Raw genomic sequence first — 21,764 nt, forward strand, 5'->3', positions numbered from 1 at the left:
TTAGCTTTTCCCAGGAGTGGCATTGTGCGCAGGGCTGGGCTCTGCGAGCTCCCAGGTCCATGCACCTGCTCCAGGCTGGCAGGCCTATCTATTCTTACTCTATGTTTGTTAATCATATCTATCTCCTATGCTGTTATTACTGACTTAACATTTTCCATAAGTGGACTCACTTTTTTAAGTCTTCCCTTCAGTTTTCTCATGAATGGATCCTGAGTTTGAAGTGCATATGTGAACAAACAAAATTATTTTTGAGTCACAGGGGCACGTGTGCACCTATATTACCCGTCACCGCCTTGAGAGAACCAATGGTCTTGTCCCTGCCTCGCAGCAAGATGCCAAGGCCAGCGGTGGTGACCGCACGGCTCCCCAGGGTGACAGTTCAGCTGCGGCTGGCACGCCCTCTGTTATGGTGGTCTCCCGCTCCCCGGTGCTTGTGCAGCTCTGTATTCTCCTTCCCTAGCTCTGTTCACTCGTTTCTCCTGCCCAAGGGCCGTGATTCTTGGTCATGGTTTCCGTGCATCTTGAGAGCTGTCTCAGGCTCTCAGGATTGTCCTACTCAGAGCATGTTTTCACCCCAGGCCTTCCTTGAATTGGGGGCCCATGCCGCCCCCACAGCCCGTTCTCTAGCCAGTGTTGGGCATGCAGACGACTTTGCGGTGGCCGTGTCATAGCTCCCCGCCGTCTCCCCCTTGCACTGACGTAGCCTCGAGGGCTGGACCATTTAAATTTTACCTGTCATGGGGGTATGAGGAGGCATCGAGTGGAAGTATGATGGTAACTGGTAAGGAAGAAGAATTAATGGAAATGTAAGTCAGTAGCAAACGTCATGTTATTGCTGATGTGTTTGAGACTACACATAAAGTATTTTTTCTGAGTAAAACTTGGATTCTGTGGAGAAAAAACAATTAAGTGCATAATTTGAGATACAAGATTTTGCTCAAGTACATTTGAGGGGTATGTTCATGTATCTTATTAGTCTCGACCATCAAAACATGTTCTAGTGATCATGGACAGCTGTGTTCAGCCCTTGTGGTGAACCAGGTTCCTACTGCACGGCAGGCAACCACAGACTTGTTTAGCAGCTTAAACAACACACATTTATTAGCTCAGAAATCCAGGCCTGGCTTAGCCGGGCCCCCTCTGCTCTGGGTCTTACAAGATTGCCCTCCAGGTGTCGGTGGGGGCTGAGGTCTCATCAGAGGCTCGGCTGGGGAAAGATCCACTTCCAAAAGCTCTGACTTGATTTAGCAGGTAAAATATGTCCCGGGCAATTTTTGTGGCATGGTGACACCAAAAAGTTATCTGTTGTTTCTGAGACCCACGTTTAATTGGGTGTCCTGGGTGTCGTCTCACAACCTTGCCCGCCGAGCCTAGGCCTGGGCGCCCTCTCAGCAGAGGCAGCAGTGGAATCCTTTCTCTTCTGGAGGCTCAGTTCCTCTTTTAAGGGTTTTCAGTTGATGAAGTTGGACCCTTTGGACTAACTCACAATCCTCTCACTTGGGATCTTAATTTCGTTGGTAAAATCCCTGCCCATTTGCCCGATAAGGGAACCTACTTGTGGTGTGAAATCCCATTGTGTTCAGAAGTATGCAGCATGAGTGCCGGGGTCCCCTTAGAGTTCTGCCCTTCATGCGTGGCATGAAGGGCAGTTAAGAACTTGAGGGCCTTACTCAGGGGAGGTGGATTTGTGTGTTTTGAATAAACAGAGGTACATCTTTATTCATAATTTCTTTATACATGATTAAAAGCAGTAATCTCGGTACCGTGAATAGTTGTGTTACGAAGTGCCACAGCCACCAAAGCGGGCGAGCACTGAAGCCGCGTCTGATCCTGCAGGTCGTAGAGGCGCCTGGTGCCGCCAGGTGCATTGGCCCCGGGTGCTCGAGCGTGGCGCAGCCCGACTCTGTCTACTGCAGCAGCGACTGTATCCTGAAACATGCCGCGGCCACCATGCGCTTCCTGAGCGCAGGGAAAGAGCAGAAACCAAAACCTAAAGAGAAACCCAAGACAAAGCCGGAAAAAATCATTCTTCAGAAATGTAGCGTTCAGGTGAGTTGACGGAGGCCAACCATTTGTGTAGTTGAAACAAAAGCGTCTGGAGGTTACGGGCTCGGTGGGTTGGTTTGGAGAGTGTAGGGCACACAGGCCCAGACAGGATGCAGGCGCCTTTGCACTGCCCTCCGCCTTGCCCACGAGTGTTCTCGTCAGCATTACAAATAGGCACGTGTTCTCATGTTTTCCTTCTCCGCCTCTAGCCGAGGGATTAACTGATAGAAACGTGGGAACCGGCTGCTGCATGGAATAGCTCTCCACCCACACACCAGCCCCGCCGGGAGGAGAGCGGTCCCTGTTGGAGTCTGTGTGGGGAGTTGACGCGCAGGCAGCGGGGTGGCAAGTGGGTTCTGGGGGTGCCGCACTGAGTTCCTGGTGGGGTACAGGGATGTTGTTTGGACGCCTGTCCTTTCTCCATGTGCTGTTGTGTCTGCAGCTCCTGCCTGTCAGTGTTACTTGGGCGCGTTCTCACACAGGGCCCCGGCCAGCCGTGCTCTCCGCCTTGCTTCACTGCCTCACTCCATGGCCCCTCGGTTATCCTGGTGGCCTAGCACCTCATCAGGATGCTAGGATGACGGGTTATTCTGTCAGGGACCTTCTCATCGCTCGGATGTTGATGCGGGCCTGCTGGATGTGGGGGAGTAGCCAGCCCGCTGCTGAGCAGATGCAGTGTATTGGGCTTAGGATGGCCCAGGAGCTGATTGTGTCGTGACCCTCACTGCAGAGTGAAATGAGCAAAGGTTAATTTCTGACCTCATTAATGATTGGGGCTTTACTGATTATCCAGGCAGGCATTAAAATCTCTTCTGTGCACAAGAGACTGGCTCCAGACAAGAAGGAGAACGCAGCGAAGAAGGTGGCACTGGTCCCTCCAAGGAGTGAGGTCCTCGCCAAGGAGCCGCCCTGTGAGAGCAGCACGCCGTCCTGGGCCAGCGACCACAATTACAATGCAGTAAAGCCAGAAAAGACTGCTGCCCCCTGGCCGCCACTGTTGTATAAATGTATGTATCACCCGGGGGGAGCTCTGGACCCTTCCCGGTCTTTCTGGACGGCCGTGCACTCGGGCCTGTCCAGAGCTAGGAGTTCTAGCCGTGTTTTCTGCTGCACCTGCAGAGATCAAAGCCCTTGCCCAAGTCCAGGAGGCCTCCTGAGCCCCGCGTGCCCATCCTTAGTCTGTCGGGACTTGTCAGTGTTTCCAAAAAGCTGTACGAGACCCGTTGCTGAATGTCTCACCTCTGACGATTGATGTCTTTAATCGCTTTTCTTTACTATCAGTCTCTGGTAAGTATGTGTAGTATCTTCAGCAGAATGTGACAAGGGGGCGCGCTGCCTGGCACTCAAGGTCCGCCGTCATCCAGATGTTCACCACAGCGCCGTCACCGCCGTGGGCTCTCCACGCGGGGGTCTTTCCACACAGTCTGCTCCCAGCACACGTGACCCTCACTTCCTTGTATATTGTGGGAACCTATTACTGTTAGCACAGTAGTGTTGTAGCTGATTTTCAACTGAAGTATGAGTTTCAGGAGTTATATTATTTTTGACGGAACCGGAATTTTTTTTATGTCCAATTCACATACTACACACAACATAAACACACATGCCAGTCTTGAAGGCCGTTTACCCTGCTTCCTGTGCTTGAAGGTAAGTGAGCACAGTGTCTTCACTCTGAGCAGCACCCAGACCAGGAGTCTTGGCGTGCACTGCTGGGTCATCCCACCCCAGGCTTCAAGTTCAGACAGACCTTTGCAATCCCAGATGAGATCATGCAGCTTGAATCTTTTCTCTTTCTTCTTTTTTTCAGCTCATTCTCCAAAATTAAATTTTAGAAATTTAAATTGCTCTGGGGCACATCTTATTCTTATTCTATGGTTAAGGTCATTTTGTGTTCAGTTTTTATTTATGCTATCTTTTATTTATACTCTTGCAACTTTTTTTAAAAGCACAAGAGGTTAAATGGCCCCAAATTCCAGGATTATAGCCACGTGCTGCTTCCTCCTCTCAGCCGGCTGTTTAGGCCAGTGGCCTGAGGGAAGGCCTCATGGATGTAGTGTGGCTAGAAAACTGCATAACTAGATGCATTTTGAGAATGTAAATGACCCAAGACCTGAGAAATGGAGTTGCAAGTGAACTGCAAAGCAATGCTGTGTGTGTATATATATGCATATTTATCTATTTTATTTTATTTATTTTTGGACTTTTGGAGTGAGTGGTTAAATATAGAGTTAACCAGTTGCTGTATTAAAATGAGTCTCAATACACCTCAGGTTGTTTGAACCAAGAACTTCATGCTAACAACGTGTCGCAAATACCCATCAAGTTCTAGCACCTCTACACAGTAGCGCCTCTACAGGGGTTACGAATGGACCTAAATATAAGCATCGCCCAGCTGGGAAGGGGTGGGGAGCAGTCACGTTGGAATCCTGTGCTAAATGTTCTCAGTTGGTTATAGGCACGTGACAGAATAAAAGGAAAACCGAGGTGTAGCCACAAAACCCTGGGTGATTGGTTTCAATTCAGTTAATTTCCATCTCTGTTGACCAGAATTGGGAGACTGCCCCCAGGCTCCGAGTGTGGAGTCAGATGTAGGGCGCACAGTGAGAAAGGAAAGTTGGCGGGGTTTGGGGGAGGGGTGGGTGCTTACTTATCCCCAGTTCTGACTTCCTGGTTTTTGAGGGAAGACTGGGGTGGAGGGGCGGGGAGACTTGCCCCCAGGAGGTGGTGGCTCTGCTCACAGGCGGGGTTTCTCTTCCCTCTGCCCCACCCTCCCTCTCTGCACATCAGCTCCTCACTGATCACCTTCCCAGCACATTTACGTCTCAGAACTACGTGGATGGATAGCCACAGCTTCTAGCCTGCATAAGGGACATGGTTTTGAGCTAGTTGCTTCTGATCATTTTTTGTTATCCCAGAAATGTCATCTTCCCAAAAGATGATTGGGAGGAGTGTAAAAGGTCGCTGGTAAACACCCGACTTCAGCCTCGGTGAGTAGCAGCTGTGCCTCTGCCTCTTCCCCAAACCATTACTTGACAGTGGCAGTGGCTGTGGACCTTCCCCGGGTCCCCACACACAGGCACAATGGGAGGGGGCCCCTCGCATACACTCAGCAGAACCCTGCATCCCCACCAGGGCCCCCACCTGCCTCCCTGGCTGCAGAGCGTGATATGTTTCTGGGTGCAGGTGATGCCAGGACAGCTCTTAGGAAGGGGGCGTTTTCCATGTTGACCTGGATTCAGGTCAAATCTTGGGTAGATCCTTGGGCAGCCAATGTGCTGCCCCTGGAGGTGCTCTGCCCCCCACCCCCTTCTCCCAGGCCATTGGCGCTGGCCTTGGGTTGTGGGTTCAGGGCAGCCCTTCATGAGCGTCACGGGCAAGACCTTGCTACACAGAGGCTCTGACCTGCTTCTCTCATGGGACAGTCAGTAGATCTTCAGGTCCTCGGGGTGGTGGGATTAACACGTACTTGTTCTCTGATGAATTTTTTTTTTTAATTTTTCAGAGTTTCTGAGAACAAAACCAGTGTAACTCATGGAAACGGTTGCCATTTTCTTTCCCCCCAGGTCACTGTGTTTCTTACTCCTCCTCATGGTTCCTCTTCATTTCCTCTCCGTCGCCTCTCATTACTGTCCAGGCACAGGCACGAAGAGGGCTGAAAACGTTCTTCGAAAGTGTCCCTGGTTTGTTAGGGTTTGGAAGTGGAATTGTGATAGGCATAGGCACATTTCCCCATGTTTGGGGCTCCCTAAATGGCCCTGAGATGACTTAAAACTCCGGGGACCTGAACAAATTTTGACTGGAAAATCAGATTTCTGCAGTTTCATGTAGCTTTGAGAATTGAAATGGGGACCCCTTGCAGCACCTGTGCACCCAGGTCCAGTGATGTGTTAGCATCCTGCCCCGATGCGAGCGTTGCCCCGTGGTCCCCGTGTGCCACATGTCCGGTCCCCGTGCTATGGCGAAGTGGATCTGGGGACGCGGGTTTCACAGGGATTGGTGTGGGTTCCGGGAGCACGCTTCACAGGTAGTAAGAGAAGACAAGTCCCCACGGTGAGATAGATGGGGGGGGGGTGGGGTGCCTGGGACCCAGGGGTGTTTGGTAGAAATGGAACGGTGGGAGAGGCATGTTTTATCAGCTGCACAAGCTGTTTTTATCTGTGTCTTCCAGATCTTCAGTGGCAAAAAAATGTGGGTGGGGACAAAGCAGCCTTGTACATCTCACCAATCTCCTCCCCCCATTTGGAGAGAGAACCAAAACTTGTCCTGATAAGGATTTACCTTGACAGCTGTTTTTAAAGTTGTCCAAATAGCTGGAATTTTCTTGGTCATTGACATTCTCTCGTATTTTTAAGTGTTTTACTTTTTACAGTTTTTTTTTTTAATAGCCAACTTCAGAAAATCAGTGCAGGGGAGGTTTCGCATGTACATGTACTTTTTCTGACAGAGACCCTCAGATGTATCCTGGCTGCCCCCCTTAGTTCTTGTGCTTTAGCGGGGGTGGGGGTGGGTAGAAGTTTCTAGCAGGAGTGGTCGGGCTCACCTCACCTGCCCTTTGGCCTTCATGTGGCCTCTGGGGCTCTGCATCTCCTGTGGCACTGTTCACAGACGGTCCCGCGGCAGAGTCCCTTAGGTGGCATCGAGTCCCGAGGGTTCTTTTGAAGATGCAGCTGTAAACCCTCCCACACGGTGTAGGAGTCTCAGGCATATTTGAAGCTGTGAAGTAATGTTTTTGATTTTTTGCGTGTTGCACGTCACCGTGCACGTAGTCATAGTCTTACCTTCTGAAAGTTAAAGAAGTAAACCTGGAAGATCGATAAGAAGGGTTTCCACTTTGATTTCTGTCAACGAAGGTCGGGGCGTTGCCATGCACCTGGAGGCGTCAGCGAGACGAGCACAAAGGTAACGGCCGCTTAACCCGCCGGGGTCAGCAGGTGCCGCGGGCTATGTGCCCCAGAGTCTTACCACGCCCCCGGCCCCATCATGTTGCTTGAAGTAGCAGGTGATGCAGGCACAGATAACGGTTAAAGTTGAACCTTGTCAAAGTGGTGAAAGTGCCTGTTGGCGGGTTTTGGAAGTGAGGGAAAGCAGCAGCTCTACTTCCAGCTGAGTCTCAGGTCTGGCGGCCAGTCCCCACCAGTCCAGTTGGCGTAGACAGGAGAGTGGAACGCCTGCCTCACACACAGCCTCGGCCCCGTTTCCTTCTCGTGGTTCATGCTGAGGGATGATGTGACCATTTTTTTTCATATATTACCAGTCCAACATGAATTGGGTTTTGGTTTTCAAAATCTGTGAAACTCTGAAAACAAGGAAGGGTCCATTTCCCTCCGGAGGTGTACTTGGTTTTTTTGCAAGCTTGTTATGGCCAGTTCTCTGCACCTCTCTTGAGGTGTAAGTCGCTCAGATACTGCACATCAGTAAGAAAAAAGTCAATCTGGACAAGCTTTGTGTAGCCCCAGATCATGGCAGTTTGGCTGTGGACCCACATACAGACCCCTAGCGGTGGAGAGCAGCTGGCGCGAGGGCCCCAGAGATGGAGATCAGGCCTCCCAAGTCTTCAGTGGGGATTCTCTCTGTTTCTGTGTAAGCACAACTTTAATTCTCCAGGAATAATTCACTGCAGAATATTTAAGCAAAGGCACAAAAGCAGAATGTTCTCTCTTGCTACTTGAATTTTCACACTAGGAAACGTCTTGACAGCCAAGAAACAAAGTTGAAATGAGAAACGTCTTCGTACACGTGTCAGGCTGAGCTGAAAATAGAGCTGATGTCACAGTGAGCAGAGCCCACTCCCCCCAGCCCCTGCTGCTCCACTGTGTCCTCTGAGCCCTGGCTGGTCCCGTTACGTTACCCGGGCCTTGTGGCGGTAGCTGCCTTGCCTCGGCCTCACCACTGAGCCTGGGTGGATCTGGGGCCCTGTGGGAATGGGGGGGAGGGGACGTTCCGACCTGCACCACGTGGGCTTGCTTGGCGCCTGGTCACATAAGAAGCTCTTTGATTTCTTTGGCGTTTACAGCCAATCATTCTGAGTAGTGTCTCTCCCCCTGCCCCCCACCGAGTCAGTGTGACTGAAAGCCTCATATCTGGGGATTTTTAGGGTAAATTGGCACCTCTTTGGGGCAGGACAAAAGGTATAAAGCAGTGACCGTCCCTCAGGGTTTCTCACTGGTCCCTGTGAGGGGCCACCCCGACAACGGCTGTCACTGGGCGGGGGCCGCGCGATGCTGTGCGACTCGGGCTCCTGCCCGGCGCTGGTTCCTCGTCCTGCTGCACAGCACTGGCTGCTCGGAGTAACACAGCTTCCACTCCCGTTTCCTCCTGTCCCCACCAAGGCCCACCAGTGCCACCCAGTGGCCAGCGATGCCACAGCACCACGGCCCACCTTGCCGTGTGGCAAGGCCCCCAGTTTCATGCTTATTGGGAAGTTAGCCAATTAGATTGTTGCTGGTCCCTGAGCGCACCGGCCTGCCTGGTTCCTACCGGGCTCCAGCAGAAACGACGTCACCTGGGGCGGTGGCCTGGCCACCGGCCAGCATTTCCTCCTGTATCTGCTCCCCAAGACAGCACCTGCCCTGGAGCTTGGGCCACTCTTTTCCCCATAGGCAGACCCGGGATGGCCCAGACTGGGTGTGCACTCCCAGGAGGCCGTCCCTGTCCGGCACATGGGCAGGTGGTCACGCTGCCCCGAGCTGGCAGCGCGGGGGCCTGCCACTGCTGGAGGCACTCCGCCATGGGGCTGTGCTGCTTTCCTGTTCTAGAACTGGCGTCGTGGTCGGTTGGTCACGCCTTGCTCTTCTGTGAATGTATGCGCATGATACAGTTAAAAGGGAATTTGGATGAATTTGCAAATCCGATTTTAGCTCTACTCAGAAGTAATGCTTCTGTCACTGTCAGACACTTCGGCACTACACCGTGTCACTGCCATTCCAGCAGCAGCTAACCCACATCCAGCTGACGGTGGGACCAGATGCAACTGTTTTCTGTTTTGAGCATTTTTCCTCAAAGTAGGAGAGGGGTAGAGCTGACTTGCTGTTGGGGTCCACCAGTTCCCGCATCTTACCAACTTTTTATTTATGTAATTACACTTACATACGCTCGGAGATGCAGGTGAGGGATGATGAAAGTTGACTTTTAAAAGCCAGAAGCAGCTAATTTTATAGAAGAGCAGCATAATGGTTAAGGAAAGCCATCCCCTGCTTTTTAAATAGATTACGTTCATTTACTGTTACCACTCTTGGATAGCAGGTCACTTCAATCACCTGTACTGTGAATGTCCTAAAAATAAGCTCCTGGCTTCTGTTTTCCCTGAATGAGAGAAAACACCGGTTAGACCAGTGGAAGCGTTGATCTTAGGGAGTGAATGTTTTCGAAGTCAACAGGAATTGTCACTTGAAACAATGTAAATGTCACATGATAAGATTTGTTTGAGGCCCCATCATGGGTGCCTCACTGAGGATTCTGGAAGCATCTTAGGCCAGCTTTTTACAGTTGTTTAAAAGTGTGCTGCTAAAATCTCAGCAAAGTTTGTAAAAAGCCAGTGACTGAGCTGGTCTTAGGACTCGATTTTAATCCTGACGGGTTTGTCCCTTCATGCCCTGCTGGCAGTCACAGCCGGCACCGCGTCCTGCTCCACTCCACTCTCGTTCCTTCCCCCAAGAAGAGGGGCCTCTGGCCATTTCATTTAACCTAAGCTCTAGCAGTCGTGTCCCCCCCCCCCGCCCAGATTAGGTGCTGTGGACCCTGTTAGCCAAGGCTGAGCTGGTAAAGATAAGTTTCCATGCACTGAGGTATGGTAGCGCCTTAGGAATATGGATTTGAGCTGATGAAATAATATACGTAGAATCATAGTACTTAGTCTTAGTTCCTATGACGTCCCCAGTTCCTACTTTGTTAGCTGTGACTTGCTGACGGGACATGGGTGACAGCCAGCAGGGTGGTCTTGGGAAAGGGCTGCTCAGCAGGGAGTGGGTGGTCTTGGGAAAGCCTGGACAGCATAGCCCGGGGGTGCCGGCACATGTGGGGCCAGTGATTGGGACACCGTGGACAAGGGGACATGAGGTCGGGGGGTGCTCTGTGAGATGAAAATAGATTTGCAGTCACGGTTGTTGCTTGATGACAATGAGGTACTTCTAACACGGTTCTAAGTTTTGGATGTGTGTAGCGCTGTTGCAAACTGTAAAATTAGGTAATTTCGCCTGTACTATGAAATGGAAAAATCTTGCGGTCCCTGGGCTTTTAACACCTGTGGCTGAACTGGCCTGACCAGTGCTGGAGGAAGGCAGTCCTGAGGGCAGCACTCCGGCCCTTTGCCAGGATGGTCACGCAGGGTGTAGGCTGTGAACGCCTTGGGGGCTCTTGTGGGGTCAGGCCTTATTTGTAGACAGGCTCTCGCCTCTCTCCCCAGACTTCAGATTTCTCCCTGCTTCACTAGGACAGTTGCAGGAAGCCCCGGCAGCTGACTGGAATTGGTGGGTCTTCAACCCCTGCGTAAAATTGGAAGGCTGCTAGAGCATCTCGAAGTCTCCCGTTTAGAATCTAGGGGCTCACTGCGCTGTGGGTAGTTGAGAAAAGCCTGCGCCTGGGGAGGCGGCTTCTCCGTCGGTCCTGTGTGACGTGGCCCTAGGTGGTGTCCCTGTGCTCTCCTGGCTTGCTCCCTGGACCTGCCTGCCCCCACCCCCACCCCATTCTGCCCTGGGTCCCAGACGTTCTGGGCGGTGGGCCTGAGCGGGGCCATCTGGAAACACGCCCCTGCTCTCAGTCACGGCTCCCCACGTACCTCTGCTGGGCCGCATGCCCCTAAGACTGAGGAACTGGTCTTAGGATGAATCTCCTTGCTTGCCTCTGACTGTAATTCTGATGGTCTGATACGGGATTAAGTGTAATCAGTCCATGCGAAGTACTGGCATAAAGATTCTCATTTTAGCTTTTGGCTGTAATCCTTGTTTGCATTGAAAGTGCTAACCTACTGTCTTACCCAATAGCGAGCTGCAGCTAGAGGGGTGTGAATGACAGCAGGTGGCGTTCCTGCCACCCAGCTCCTAGTGTAAAAATAACTGGTCTCCCCCCATGTTGCAGTTTTCTGCCAACATTCTATATTTTATTAACATCACCACGTCCAGTTGACTTTTGTCCAAGAGGACGGTGAACACCTGTGAGCCGCTAACCCCAGGGTGGACTCTCGCTAGTCCTTCCAGTGCCCCATGGGCCCCCGAGGTGGGGCTTGGATATGCATTCGAAGAGAATGTGTCTGATCCACCCTGGAAAGATTTTCTAAGCTCCTGTTCACCAAAAACTGCACTGGGACTCTCCATGAGAGTGGTCTTTGAAATCTATATCTTCTCTTGATACAGCAAAATTTGCCCTTCGAGTTCCAAGCTAAGCTAACGGTTTAAATCAAGCCTTTGATAGCTTACTGGTTTATCGGTTGAAGTCAAAGTTTTAATAATAAAGCATTTATCTCTGAAACAAAGTATACTCGCTATCATAAATGTTGCTGGTAGCCCTTTTTACACTCCTTTTCTGAATTTAACAGTTACTTTAAATCTGTCTCAGTGATGCCGGGTTATTAGCTTTGCTGGTTTCGGGTGCACGTGCCGTGTGGGGTCCCCTGCACCCCTACCTCACTAAGCGGGCCCCTCTCCTTTGCAGCCGTGAAGGAGGACAGACGCGCAGAGGCAAAGGTGGCGGTGGCGGTGGCGGCGGTGCCGAAGAAGGCGGCTCCTCCAGGCTCCTCGGGAGGCAGCAAGCAACCCTCGCCCAGAAATCTCCTTCCAAAGAAGTCCCCTCCTTTTGCAAACGCGGCAGCAGCCAAACCAGCCATCAAAAAGACGCCACCGGGTTTCAAGGGCACCATCCCCAAGAGGCCGTGGCTCTCGGCTGCCCCCTCCCCCTCGGGCAGCACTCCCTCGGCCAAGCAGGCAGGGCTGGCACCTGTTGCTGCCACGTCTGCTTCCAGAAAGTTTCCCAGCTCCGCTGCTTCGGTGGGCGCCATCAGGAAGCCTGGGACCACCTCGGTTCCCCTGGCCTCTCCAGCCCCGGGACGCCTGGGCCCCGCGAGCCCCGCCTCGTCACAGCCAAATTCTCAAATTCGGCAAAACATAAGACGCTCCTTGAAGGAGATCTTGTGGAAAAGGTGGGCTGTTCCACTTTGTTTCTTAAATGTTAAAGTGGAAAGTTTTCCACGTAAAGGGTGGTTGTTTCGCGATGGCTCCGCTGTTTAAGAAAAATGTCACATGTGGGACTTCCCTGGTGGTCCGGTGGTTAAGACTCCGCGCTTCCACTGCAGGGGGCACTGGGGTTCCATCCCTGGGTGGGGAGCTGAGATCCCACATGGCATGTAAATGCAGCAGTTACCGTGGGGTTTTTTTCATTCCATCTAGAGTCACTGACAGCGATGACTTAATCATGACCGAAAATGAAGTAGGAAAAATTGCACTGCACATCGAGAAGGAGATGTTTAACTTGTTCCGAGTCACAGACAATCGGTATAAGAGCAAGTACCGCAGCCTCATGTTCAACCTCAAGGACCCCAAAAACCAGGTGCGTGTCCGACCGTCAGGAGAGGGGGCAGTCCTGGCCAGGTGCTGCCCAGGCCTGGGTTAGGGCAGTGGGTCCCCCTGCAGCTGTGGGTGAGTGGCATGCTGTTCCCGTGGGGCCAGGCGCTCGCCCGCTGAGGTTCTTGCCACCCGCACGCCTGTGTGCCTGCCGGGGCCCACGCTGTCTGGATCGGCCTCTTGACCTCTTACCTGTGTTTAGAAGCAGGGCACATACTCTGACTTTCCATTTCGCCTTGTTAACCCCCTGGCAGAAGGGATTTCTTCTACCTTTGTCCCTGACACTGTACCTTCTTCAGTCGATTGTGTTTTCTGTGAAGTGGTCTTTGTAGCAGGGTCAGTGCGGCCGGATACTCGAGATCAGCTGCCCGACCTCAGGGCCCTTGTTCTCCGAGCATCGATGGGATGCTCCGGGCCCTCGTCCTGCTGCGGGACAGGGGCTTGCCTTGCTGCCCATCTCCACATCCTCTCTAGTATCTTAGAGGGGTTTTTTTGTTTTTTGTTGTTTTTTTGTTTTTGCGGTACACGGGCCTCTCACTGTTGTGGCCTCTCCCGTTGTGGAGCACAGGCTCCGGACGTGCAGGCTCAGCAGCCATGGCTCACGGGCCCAGCGGCTCTGCAGCATGTGGGATCTTCCCGGACCGGGGCACGAACCCGTGTCCCCTGCATCGTCAGGCGGACTCTCAACCACTGCGCCACCAGGGAAGCCCTCTTAGAGGGAAGCCCTCTTAGAGGGAACGAGTGAACAAGAGATGTTTGTTTACAGGGGCTCTTCCATCGTGTTCTGCGTGAAGAAATCTCTTTGGCAAAACTTGTGAGAATGAAGCCAGAAGAACTTGTCTCCAAAGAGCTTTCCATGTGGAAAGAGAGATCGTCAAAGCCTGTGAGTGCCGACGGGAGAGGAGGCTGCGGGTGCCAGAAGCCTGACACCAGCGCCCCCCCCACCCCAGAGTGAATTAATAGCCCGCTGGCATGAGAGAGTCCCTTTGGGAAAGAAGGGCTAAGTTTTCACGTTTGTCTGTCTTTTTCATCTTAGGTGATGGAGTCCAGAACTAAATTGCATAATGAGACTAAGAAGCCAACTGTTAAACAGGAAACTATTCCCGATATGGAAGATTCTCCGCCAGTATCAGATTCTGATGTAAGCGTTTAGGAGTTCCAGTGCTCACGAGAATTGACTAAGATGATCCCGTTCCAGACGTTGTTAGGTGCCTGAATTACTGGGCAAGACACTGAGCTGACACAAGTGTGTGTAGTTGTATTGCTTCTCAAGTACTTGTATTCAGTAGTCCTTTTGCTCTTTTTTCAGTGGTTCTTAATCACGTGAGGTGTTTCTTCCATGGGTGCTGCTGATGTGGAGAGGGGGTGGCAGAGGAATGACCTTCTCTGCTTCTTGTGCTTTAGGAACAGCAAGAATCGGTGCGGGTGGCCCCCGAGAGGAGCGCAGCCCCGCTGCTGGACCTTGTCGGCAGCATGCTGCAGGACACGACCGGGCAGCACCGGGCGCACCTCTTTGACCTGAATTGTAAGATCTGCACAGGTGAGCAGATCTTGGGGGAGACTGTGGAGACCCTTCTCGGGACAGCTGCATTCAAACCAGGTTACACAGTGGAAAGGGTAGAATCGTTTCTTCAAGCTTAGGAAGTGAGCCCCTGCCTTTATAGTGGTGGTGTTTTAAAGCAGTGATCGTCTGTCTACCCACGGGCAGGCTTTGCTCTCGAACGTGTGGGATTTCTCACGAAGGCCTTCCTTGTGTTCTCCAGGTCAGGTTCCATCGTCGGAAGATGAGCCAGCTCCGCAAAAGCAAAAGTGGTCAACTTCTGCCAAGAAGGAGGACTCAAAGTCTAAGCATGACAGCTCTGCCTCTGAGCCCGCTCTCAGCTCAGCCGATCATGCGGCACCAGAAACTCTGCCTGAAAACGCCTCGGAGCCAGACCTGGAAAGCGCTGCGCGCGCCCATTTGGAGGGAAGGTCCCTCCCGGTGCCTCCAGAGGACGGCCACCCCGAGCCCTCCGCCCTGGAAGGCGCCCCCTGCCCGGCCCCTGGGGGCGGCGGAGTGCTCACCACAGTCACGGTGTCTGGCCGAGACCCCAGGACTGCACCAGGCGGGCCGAGCACGGGCACGGCTCCCTCGGCAGCCCGCCCAGACAGCACCCACCCAGCGGAGCCCCGACAGGACGTCCCGAAGCCTGTGCCGACCTCCGTGACGGTGCCCAAGTCCATCCTGGCCAAGCCGTCCGCGTCGCCCGAGCCCAGATACCTCCTGTCGGTCCCACCGTCGCCAAGCATCAGGTGCGGCCCCCGTGTGTGGTCTGAGCAGCTGAGCTGTGGCCTTTCTTTCAGATGAACAGGAGCAGTAATGAGTGATTCAGTCTTTCGGCTCTGAAATCCACCCAGAAATACAACTCTCCTCAATTTTCTATTTTAAAAAGGCGTTTTTTTAAGGCTTCAGTTTTAGGATGACTAATTATCACCTTAGAAATACAGTTCTTGAAAACTGGAATTTAAATTTACAGCCATCCAGTTTATTGCCTATATAGTTTATATTTCTTTGACCAGAATGTGTTTATATTATTATGATTAAGGTAATTAATTTGAAAAAGTAAGCTATCAAAACTTGCAAGAATTCACTTTGCTTTTGTAAACACGTTAAATAAATAAATAAATAAATATCGGGGATTCTTTGGGCAGAGAGAAAGATTCACGTATCTTCTGTGGTTTTGTTTTGCAGCATCTCAGAGTCCCGCTCCCCTCCAGAAGGCGATACCACCCTCTTTTTGTCTCGACTCGGCACCATTTGGAAAGGATTTATTAACATGCAGAGTGTAGCGAAGTTTGTCACTAAGGCGTATCCTGTCTCTGGATGTTTTGATTATCTCAGTGAGGTTAGAACCAGGAGGGAGAGAAGTGTGTGTGTGCGTGTGTGTGTGCGTGCACGCGTTTTCCACGGGCACTCTGGTCCCGCGCTGGAGTCAGGCGTGTGACCACCTTCCTGCTGAGTGTCTGGACACGCGAGCACCTCTGAAGGCAGAATAGGGGTTGCCGGGCCGAGTCAGCAGGTTACGTGGTTTGCACAGTGGCGAAAATTCAAATGAGAAATCAGACCCTCCATCTTTTCTGAAGAAGCTGAAGCTTGTCTTCCTTCTCCCTCTGTTCACTAGAGCTTGTGCAAAACCAACCTGGGTGTGCGTGTGCCCACTGCAGGTGTGGCCAGACACGCATGACCTGCCTTGGTGTGGAGGGGCACACGTGACAGGTCTTTCATTTTTCAAAAGTAGCAAAACAGCACTAGCATTTCAGACTTAACAAGGAGTGCTCAGTCACTTCTGAGACATACCTGGATCTTTATGTGTACGTTCCTAAAAGACAGCAGTAAAACGTTGCTCACTGTCACCCTATCGAGCAGAAGCTTCTCCTCCTGCCACCCTTGGGTGTGGTCACTCATAATCCCGGATGTTAGTCAGCTAAGCAACATTTGACACCGTTATTGCTGCTTTGTTTGGGATAGTTGCAGTTTTCTTAGTTGTGAATCTCGGGTAGTTTGGGGTCTCTCTGTGACCGCCACGGTTCCACCGGCCATTTAATCAGAGTTCATTTCACTTAGGACCTGCCCGACACGATTCACATCGGCGGAAGGATTGCCCCAAAGACAGTCTGGGATTACGTCGGCAAGCTCCGATCTTCAGTGTCTAAGGTACCTGCCCACAGTCTGACCTCTGCACCCGAGGAGGAAGGGGTTTGTTTACACACGGCTCTTTCTTTGACTCTCGTCTTGCGCGTTAATACCTGAAATGTCTCTAGTGCGTGAGATATTGCAGGTGAACGTTTAAGTTGATGGCTGGCTAACCTGTGAAGGGGTGTCTGAGTAGCATGACGGTGGAAGCTTTGTGAAAGCGCATGTGCAGTTCAGAGTTAGGGATACAGATGCTCTGTCCCTTCTTGTCTGAGCTGATGGAGTAGAGGTGGAGGGAGGCGGCTGGGCTGGAGTCTGAACCCCTGAAATGCGGACGCAGCTGTGTGTCTGCGTGTGCAGTGCTCTTTGGGGGAGGGGCTCTTGTTTTCACTGGGGTCACAGAAGGGTTACAACCCTGGTCTAGTTCAGCCCTCCCGTTTCGGAGCTGCGGGCAGCTCATCACACGCTTAGTGGTCACTTAGCTCTGTGTCAGACACTGCCCCAGGCTGGCCCTGCACACTGAGTACCCCATCAGTACGAGCGCCCCAGGAGGTGGGCTCTGTGTTGAGGACAGTGGGGCTGAGTAGTTTTAAAGCGGTCCCTCCGAAACCAAGACCAAACCCAGCAGTCTTGAGACTCGGGCCTGTGTCCTCTTCACTAGCTCGTTGTTCGGATGTGTTGGGCAGCGGGGCTGTGACGGTCAGAATCAGAGCTGGTTGCTCCTGTCCTCGCTTCCCTCCTGCTTTTGGGGCTTAGGTGCAAGGTGAAGCGGCTGCCTTTCCGAGAGGCCGCAGGTCAATGCTCCCCGCCCTCTGTTTGTTGCAGGAGCTGTGTCTGATCCGCTTCCACCCCGCGACGGAGGAGGAGGAGGTGGCCTACATCTCTCTGTACTCCTATTTCAGCAGCCGCGGCCGCTTCGGCGTCGTGGCAAACAACAGTAGGCACGTCAAGGACCTCTACCTGATCCCGCTGAGCGCCGCGGACCCTGTGCCCTCCAAACTCCTGCCCTTTGAGGGACCAGGTAGGCCCCAGCCTTCTGCCCACACGTCCCCCCCACGCCCTGCGGAGTCAGTCCCAGCGAGCTGCGTGCCTCACCCAGACCCGGCCTTTGGCAGCGGAACTTGGGAGCAGGGGTGAAGTAGCGTCGAGCTATGGGACTTCCTGGGTAGTGGAGGGTGGCACCGGAGGTCCCCTGAGGAAGGTGTGAATTGTCTTAGAAAAGTCCTGTGAAGAGGGACAAACCTGTCCGGAGCCCGCCCGCCTCGTGTGAGCAGGGTGTTGGCGGCAGGAGCTGGGCAGTGCCGGGAGGGCGGGGCCTGGGCCTGGTCTGCGGGCTTGCCTCCTTGCAGGCGTCAGGCCAAGCCTCTTCGCTACAGGCATTCGTTTTGAGGAGAAACGAGAAATAGCGTTGAGACAGGAACTAGTTCTAGAAATAGTAGTCACTTTGAAATCTGCTGCTCGAATTCTTATCTTTGGCAGACCACTTTCTGTTCACTCATTCCTTAGAAGGTGCTGCTTCTAAAGAATTACTTACAGGCTGACCAGAAAGAAAGTTCAGGCTTGTCAAGGGAGCTAAGGGTGATTCCAAGGGGGACGTGGTCTCTGGGGACCCAACTCCTCTTAACCCTGAGAAGTTGACGGGACTTAAGTCTCGCAGAAAGGTGCCTAAATGGGAGTGTCTCCTTGGCCGTGGCGCCCCCCAAAACGGCTAAGCCTAGAAGATGCTGAGCGTAACCCGTGGTCAGCGCTCTTGAAGCACTTGCTTCTACAGGCGGTGGCCACGCCCGCGCCCGGTGCCTCCGTGTCCATGGCCAGCGCCCCGGCGGCTCTGCGGCTGGGCCCAGCTTCCTGGTCGGTCCCCGTGACCGCAGGGCTCGTGTTCCCTGACATAACACACGGAACTGTCTCAGTGCCAAACACGTTAGAAGCCAAGCTCTCCGGGGGGCTGTCCCACTCCTCGTGCTAAAGCGGTGCTGCCTGATGGGCAGCAGGGAGGGCCGTGGCCGAGGTTCTTGGCGGGCAGCTCCTGGGGCGCTGGCCGGCTCCCTGGACGCCGTGTTCCTGACACAGCGGTGACGGTGGTGAAGCCGACTTCCCGATACCATGAGGAGCCTCCGGTCAGTCACAAGGGTGGAAGCCTAAGCGGGGCCTAGTGTGAGCGTAGATCCTGTGACATGCACACTCTGCGCGTCTGTAGCAGCGGGACCTGGGAGGTGACAAAGCCCTGTTTCACCCGCGTTGGAGCCCCCCTCACGGCTCCACCTGCAGAGCCTGCGGTGGGGTCTTGCCTGACTCCGTCCCGGTGCACCTTGTCACACGAGCAGGGGGCTGCCAGGTTCGGGGCCACAGACAGACCCTGAGTGGGGCAGAGGTGGTTGAGGTCAGGCGTGGTGAGGAGGCAGGGGCGCAGGGGCCACCGAGGGGACCCCCAGTTGGAGCCGCGGTGGGAGCTGGTGCAGTGCTGGGTTGGGGCCTGGCTGGCAGAGGGAGGGGGCCGCGCTGGGTGTTCCGGGGTGACACGGGGACAAGGAAGGCTGGGCAGGGCGCTCACCTCATCTGCTAAGTGACCACACTTGATGACCAGCGGAGTGGACATCACTCCTCCACCTGCATTCCCAAGGCTGTCACTTCCTGAAGGGGATGCTCAAAGGCCTGCGGGTTTTCATCCACAATAGAGAACGAAGGTTTCATTAAAATCAAGTAGGAAGAGGGGCTTTCGAAATGTGATTGTATGGGAAATTTTACTATAAACTTTTAAAGACTTTTAATCGAAGAGCTTCTAAATCTCAGCTCGCTCAATTTAGTATATATATTTTTAATTCTCCTGCTACCTTTGTTTGACGTTAACATCCTTGTGTGTTCTGTACACCTGCACATCAGCCAGACTCCCTTGGCCCCAGAGGCCACGTTACCTGCCTGAGCTGCTTCGCACGTTTGTAGCGTGACTTGGCGCTCCCTGGGTACAGACGTCCGTGTGTCCCAGGCTCGTGGTGTGTGCGTCATGTGCGTGTTGTGTGTGTGCATGAGTGTTTGGAAGGTGGGCCGGGGGTGTTCCTCCCGTCTCTGCACAGCATCCTTTGACGGCACAGGTCCAGTCTGAGGGGCTGCCGTGTCCGTCGATGGAGCAGCCAGTGGGCTTGAGCACATGCTGCCTGGCAGCGCTGGCCCCGCACCCTGAGGGGAGCACCCTTGACCCCCCATGTCAGCCCCTCAGCAGGGAGCGCCCGCACTGCCCAGGGTTGTTGTTGCCTGAGCTCGCAGGGCCAGTAAGCGTGGAGTCAGGGTCCGACCCGGCCGCATCTCCATCCCAAGGCCTCGGTGGGGCACAGGCCTCCCACTTCGGGCAGCCCGCCAGCGGGCGGGCCTCTGGGAGGAGGAGAGCAGGTCTGTGGGGGTGGAGAGTGCCGACTCGGCACGTCCGTCTCTGGACTTGGGAGCCCCGTAGGTTTTGACAGTATGGCTCACTGGAGAAGCAGGCGAGGACACGAGGTGTTGAATCCATGTGCGGTGCCGGGGAGGCCTGCGCGGCCTGCTTGTGGTCAGCGTCCTCTCTGCCCCACGCTTGGATGGTGGACACGGGGTGGTCTCCACGCAGAACCCACAGCCCAGTCCCTGCACGGCAACAGAGTCCATCCGAGCCCAGTCTGCCTCCAGGGCCTTTTGTCCTCCCGGGCTCCCTCGACTTGTCCCAGAGGCGCCAGGCCGTCGCCACGTCACACAGCCTGGAGGACGGCTGGGAGGCCCGCGTCCCTCTGAGCCAGCGGACAGTCCTTCCACTGTGGACACGGCTCAGCTCAGTCCCACACGCACTGACGGGGCTCCGCCCCTGGGGACTCGGGTCTCAGCTGGTCCGCGCGTCTAGGGGCTTTATTCACAGAAGGAAGACCAGTCAGATGGGATGCTGGGCCTAGGCCAGGGCGCCCGGCCCTCCCGAGGGGGTGGGGGGCGCCTGTCGAGGGCCCTCAGGCATCTAAGGTGTGGACCACCCTGAGCAGAGGACAGGGACCTGCCTTCCGAGGCATTGCAGGGCGAGGGCCATTCTCTTAGCAGGCTGGCTCCATCCGTGGTGTCTGCCTTCTGTCCTCACGCTTAACTGCTTCCTAAATTAGCAGACCGTTTCCGTGACTTGCAATATTGTCAGGTAAGCACGTCTTCAGTTTCTGCGTGCATAGCTGTGTACAGATGCTGTAATCAAAGGCAAAATCGTGCTGAATGGAAAGTGCTTTTCTCTCCTTTGAAATCAATAAAAATATTTCATGGAAACTGGTCATTGTTTGTCTGAATTTGAACCATTTGGTAGCTCTTGGTGCCCATCCAGGTGCACTGTGACGGAGGACTGTCTCCACCTTGCTTTGCCTCAGCCGACGCCAGTGTGCTTCTGGCTGTGCAGGTGGCGCTGCTGTGCTGGGGGCGCCTGGACACGGGCGGGCGGACGGATGGACGACGCTCTCCTCACTGGGACGCGGAGCCCTGGCTTTGCACAGGTCTTAGGGACCCAAGAGTGGGAGCGGGCGAAGGCTGCATGGGAGCCGAGCGTGGCGGGCGGGCAGCTGCTTCTCCCCGTATTTGCTGCGTCTCTGCCCAAGTCCCCTTCGAGGACGGTTGCGGCTAACTCCAGCACAGTTTCTGTTCCCGCAGGTGTGGACGTTTTGTCTTGTCGGACTCAGACCACAAGAAGGTGTTCACTTTAGATACTGAATAGTGGAGCATTCCAGGTAGATTTAGGGGTAAACGCCTCATTTGATAGTTGGACAGCTTTCATCTGGTTTATTAAAACTAAACCTTGTCCCCCCGCTGTGCCACATCCAAGGTGCACGGGGGCTGCTTCCCCCGCGGCCCTGTTGCTGACACACCTGGACACAGATCCTGGTTTGGGTCTTGGCTCAGGAAATCCACACACACCTTTTCAGCTGTCCCTCGTCCCTGGGTTTGTCCACTTCTTTCCCTGTACGGGTGGTCTGGGGCTGACCCTTTCACCGTGAAGACTCGGGGACCTACATGCAGCTAAGAAGGCTTGTTTCATCCACACCGGACATTGTGGACACGTTTCTCCCGCAATTTGGAGGGGGTCGGGCAGGGGTGCCGACACCCCGGTGCTCAGTCTGATCAGTACCCCGTGTCTGGAAATGATAGTTCAGTGGCCTCCCACCTAGTTCTCATCTACTTGATGAGTCATAAGCCTCACCACTACCCTCAAAGGGAGGTCGGTAAGTAAGCGCCCCTCTTGTGACCATGGGACAGAGGCCCTGTGCGGAGCCGGGGAGGCGCCCCGGGCCCCAGCGGGAGCCCTGTCTCTGCACGCAGCCAGCGGGGCGCCCTCTCCTCTCCAGGGCTCACACTCAACAGTGGGCGCGCCCACAGGGGCCCCAGGCAGAAAATGGGGCCTTCAGGCGAAGGCTGCCCCTGCCCCGCCCCAGTGGTAGTAGCCCTTTGTGTCCAGCGTGCCCTTGCCAGGCGCCTGTTGTGAGGGTGCGGAGCGGGGTGGAGCCAGACGT

General features: G+C 54.1%; 1 protein-coding gene across 4 annotated transcripts in view; it reads left to right on the forward strand.

The window, feature by feature from the left end:
• Positions 1 to 21,764, forward strand: part of DIDO1 (death inducer-obliterator 1) — a 51,283-nt gene that overhangs the window by 22,754 nt on the left and 6,765 nt on the right. For 3 of the 4 annotated variants that reach the window (XM_060124117.1, XM_060124119.1, XM_060124118.1), the window contains 11 exons: positions 1,837 to 2,049; positions 2,840 to 3,053; positions 11,692 to 12,175; positions 12,423 to 12,582; positions 13,363 to 13,479; positions 13,633 to 13,737; positions 14,001 to 14,136; positions 14,360 to 14,888; positions 15,328 to 15,481; positions 16,201 to 16,290; positions 17,095 to 17,290. In XM_060124117.1, the coding sequence (XP_059980100.1) occupies positions 1,837 to 2,049; positions 2,840 to 3,053; positions 11,692 to 12,175; positions 12,423 to 12,582; positions 13,363 to 13,479; positions 13,633 to 13,737; positions 14,001 to 14,136; positions 14,360 to 14,888; positions 15,328 to 15,481; positions 16,201 to 16,290; positions 17,095 to 17,290 (2,398 nt within the window). Of the gene's footprint in view, positions 1 to 1,836; positions 2,050 to 2,839; positions 3,054 to 11,691; positions 12,176 to 12,422; positions 12,583 to 13,362; positions 13,480 to 13,632; positions 13,738 to 14,000; positions 14,137 to 14,359; positions 14,889 to 15,327; positions 15,482 to 16,200; positions 16,291 to 17,094; positions 19,043 to 21,764 lie in introns of those variants that run through there. The other variant, XM_060124120.1, reaches the window with a different exon arrangement.

The sequence above is a fragment of the Lagenorhynchus albirostris genome, chromosome 15 (genome assembly GCF_949774975.1).
Source record: "Lagenorhynchus albirostris chromosome 15, mLagAlb1.1, whole genome shotgun sequence".
Classification (NCBI taxonomy): Eukaryota; Metazoa; Chordata; class Mammalia; order Artiodactyla; family Delphinidae; genus Lagenorhynchus; species Lagenorhynchus albirostris.